Below are 3,817 nucleotides of genomic sequence, written 5' to 3' on the forward strand. Positions count from 1 at the left end.
CGTCCTGTGCGCCTGGGCTGCCCGGGCGCCCCCAACCGAACCTCCTGTCCGCCGCGACGTCCGACATGCTGGGCCGCGCTGTGCTGTGCCTCGTCCTGGCCGTGGCGGCCAGGGGGGGGGCCGACGCCCCCGGGGGGGGGGGCCCCCGCCGGCGCCCCGGAGGAGGAGGACCACGTCTTGGTGCTGAAACAGAGCACCTTCGCGGAAGCGCTGGCGGCCCACAAGTACCTGCTGGTGAAGTTCTGTGAGTGCCGCGGGCCGGGCCGGACTCCCCTGCCCCTGCAGTCCCGCGCCAGGCCGGGCTCCTGCGCTGGCACCGCCGAGCGCGCCTGCTGTCAGCCCGGCACGCGTCCTCCCGCGGTGTTGGCAGTGCTACGTCCCGGGAGGCCTCCGGGTGGGAGGTGCCTTTGTGCCTGTCGGCGCGGCAGGGTCCCCTCCTGGGAGAAACTGGACCGACCAGTGCGAGCCGCCGTGGGGCCGGACACGCCCGCCCGGCCCGCGCTGCCGCACCTCGCACCGCCGCACCTGCGTCCTGGCAGGCCAGAGTCCGAAACTTTGCTGCGTCTGAGTGTTTAAGCCCTTTGTCGAGGTGTTCTTAGGTGCGTTGTGGACACAGAGCTTCATTCCCACACCTAGTTGGGTTCTCGGGGCGTGTGTGCACAGACGGCATGCAGGCTCCCCACTAGTTCCTGCCCAGACCAGGCTGCTCCCTCCGGGTCTCAGGTTCCCTGGACTCTCCCAGGGCAGTCCTAGGGACGCCTGTGCCGATCGCCTGCAGGTGGCAGGGAGTTGCCCATCACCAAAGGCCAGGTCTTTGGGTGGCCTCTTGGTATTGCCCAAGAGCACCGAGCGGTGTGCTCAGAGGGCTTGGTTTTCTCAGCGGGCCATAAGGGAAGTCCAGGGGGAGCACGCGGTCTAGCCTCTGGGTTTCTTTTTCAGATGCCCCTTGGTGCGGCCACTGCAAGGCTCTGGCCCCCGAGTACGCCAAAGCGGCCGCAAAGCTGAAGGCAGAAGGCTCTGAGATCAGACTGGCCAAGGTGGACGCCACGGAGGAGTCTGACCTGGCCCAGCAGTACGGCGTCCGCGGCTACCCCACCATCAAGTTCTTCAAGAACGGAGACACAGCGTCCCCCAAAGAGTACACAGGTGCGAATGCGGCTGCCTTTGGGTGCCGTAGGTGGGGCTTCCTGCAGCCCTGGGGGCCCCAAGAGCTCCGCCAGGAGTGAGAGGCAGAGAAGCCACTGTCAGGCATGGTGGGCAGTTTGTGCTCACACTGCATTTTCCTTCTGGTCCTGCCCGAGGGTCCTGTGAGGACAGCTCTCGTCCTGGAGGAACCCTCCAAGCAGGAACTTGGTCTGTGGTGACGTCTTGGGGCATCCAGCTGGCTGAAGCCTGTCTGCAGGTCATGGCAGGGGCAGGCTTCCCGTTTCCCGCTAATGCTCCCCGGAGCAGCGCAGCCATAGCCTGCAGGGTGACATGCACATGCCAGCCCCGAGCAGAGTGCCCACGTGACTCCGCTGCCTCTCACGGGTGGAAGGGTGGGGCCTGGGGCTGCCAAGGCCTGGCGTCCCAGCTCTGCGGCCCAAACCTCACCTTCTGTCTTGCCACCTTCATGGAGGCGGGTCTCACAGCAGATACTCGCAGGGCCCATCTGTCATCCAGAGGCAGAGGGTCCCCTTGGGCCGCGCTGCCCACGGCTCTGGAGCCAGCAGCTCTAGTCTCATTGTCCCCACTTTTCACACGGGTCCCCTGTGGAGCCAGAGTGCTGGGTCCAGTCACCAGGGTGCTGTCCCTAAAGCTTAACCGCTGTGGAAGAGACCGCTGTTCCAAACCCACGCGTGGCCGGTTGCTCCGCCGCTGGCCCCTTCGGTAGAACCCTCTTAGGCTGGGTTGTGGCCGCATCTCCTGGGCTGGACCAGGCCGTCAAATCACCAGGGGACGAAGAATGGGCCTTAGCTCGATCTTTGTGTTTGTCAGCCTCACGTGGGTCCAGCCCCACAGCATGCTGTCTGGTTCCTGCTGGCCTGGGAAGTGTGGAGAGCAGGCCCCGGGGGTGGGCTGTGGACTTGGAGGTGACTAGCTGCCACACCTCTGGAGAGGAACTGGGCTCGAGGCTGCCCCTGGGCAAGCGTGCATGTGCTCACTGGTCTGAAGGTCCGAGGAAACGCGACGCGGGGAGCCTGCCAAGAAATGTGGCTGTTGCTTACGTACCTGGGCATGGCCGCCGGGGCTTGGGGGCCGGGTAGACAGGGCACCCTGCTCGCTCCGTGGCGAGCGAGTATGTCACTGGCACTGTCCGACGAGGTGTCCTCAGCTCGTTGGGGGGAGCTCAGGCCCCAGCGGGCGGCAGGGGTGGTGGAGCCTGTCTGAGGGGCTGCACATTTGTTTGGGGTGTAGCTGGCAGAGAAGCCGATGACATTGTGAACTGGCTGAAGAAGCGTACGGGCCCTGCTGCCACCACCCTGTCCGATGGTGCGGCCGCAGAGTCATTGGTGGAGTCCAGCGAGGTGGCTGTCATCGGCTTCTTCAAGGTAGGGCGCTGGGGCTTCATCTTGGTCCTCTTTCACTGCGTGGGGCAGGGTAACTGCGATTGTGGTACCTGCCCTGCTGCTGCTAGGCAGGGTCCCGGGTGCTGGGCAGTGCGGCCACCTCTGGGCTCCCTCTTCCAGGATGTGGACTCGGACTCTGCCAAGCAGTTCTTGCTGGCGGCAGAGGCCGTCGACGACATACCCTTTGGGATCACTTCCAACGGTGACGTGTTCTCCAAGTACCAGCTCGACAGAGATGGGGTTGTCCTCTTTAAGAAGGTGAGTTGCCCTTGGCACCCCACCCAGGGCAGGTGCTGGTCTGCAGGGGGCGGTGTTGCTCCCTTATCTCCGGAGGACCTTGCCCTGCCAGTGTGCAGGCCGGCCTGGAGGCAACCTGTGCCGTGTTAGCAGAGATACGAGCCTGGCTGCTCCTGACTGCCAACCTTTTTTTCCATTGTAGTAAAGCACAATGAAGGGTCCATTCTGACCACTTTTCACTAACAGAGGGCGCGCGTCCTTGCCCGAGAGCGACGGGAGACAGCCGGGAAGAGCGCTCCTCAGCGGGGCGTGGCCACCCCACCGCCCTCCTGCATCTCTGTCCCGTCAGCACTTTGGGCACGTGTGTTGTCCACACTGCGAGGGCTAGGATTCTGACTGGCTGGCCGTGTGGGACCCGGCTCCCTTAACCACGAGGCAGATGGGCTGGCCCTACACTCTCAAGTTTTGCGATAGGGCGCGTGCACTCGTCGGACAGACCGCGAGGAGGAGAGAGGGACAGTGGGAAAGCTCTGCGGGGTGACCATGCCATAACCCTCTCCCTGTGTCTCTCAGGACTGAGGGCATGCACGTATAGGCACCCAACGTGGTTTTCAAGCTGCCAGGCCTAGGATTTAAACTCAGTTGGCCTGTGGGATCCAGATCCCTAAACTGCTATGCCCTAATTATTGTTTTGTTTTGTTTTGTTTTGGGGGAGGGGAGAGGTTTTTGCTATAGGGCACGTATGCTCGCCAGAAAGACAGAGACAGAAAGCGAGAAATCATCCTCCGGAGGTATGACCACGCTGCAATCCCTTCTCCATTCTCCTCTCGGGATCTTGGGCACGCACGCACATGTGAGTTTTGTTTTAAGAAAGGTTTTTGCGGGGGAACCAGCAGTTAGCGTAATGGCTATGTCGCTGGACTCCCACGTAGTTAACTGCAGTTCACCTCCCAGACCGGGTGGCTTAGAACTCACGCTGGGCGCGTGTGCGTGCGTGCCCAAGATCCCGAGAGGAGAATGGAGGAGAAGGG

The 3,817-nt window shown here is 63.1% G+C and overlaps 1 protein-coding gene across 1 annotated transcript in view; it reads left to right on the forward strand.

Moving 5' to 3' along the window:
- Positions 1–15: 15 nt before the first annotated feature.
- P4HB (prolyl 4-hydroxylase subunit beta) overlaps positions 16–3,817 on the forward strand; it is a 10,145-nt gene continuing 6,343 nt past the window's right edge. The window contains exons 1-5 of the mRNA XM_006145634.3: positions 16–125; positions 163–244; positions 940–1,146; positions 2,398–2,531; positions 2,670–2,807. Of these exons, the coding sequence (XP_006145696.1) occupies positions 66–125; positions 163–244; positions 940–1,146; positions 2,398–2,531; positions 2,670–2,807 (621 nt within the window). The 5' untranslated portion in view covers positions 16–65. The remainder of the gene's footprint in view (positions 126–162; positions 245–939; positions 1,147–2,397; positions 2,532–2,669; positions 2,808–3,817) is intronic.

The sequence above is a fragment of the Tupaia chinensis genome, unplaced genomic scaffold, assembly GCF_000334495.1.
Source record: "Tupaia chinensis unplaced genomic scaffold, TupChi_1.0 Scaffold000159_1, whole genome shotgun sequence".
Taxonomy (NCBI): Eukaryota; Metazoa; Chordata; class Mammalia; order Scandentia; family Tupaiidae; genus Tupaia; species Tupaia belangeri.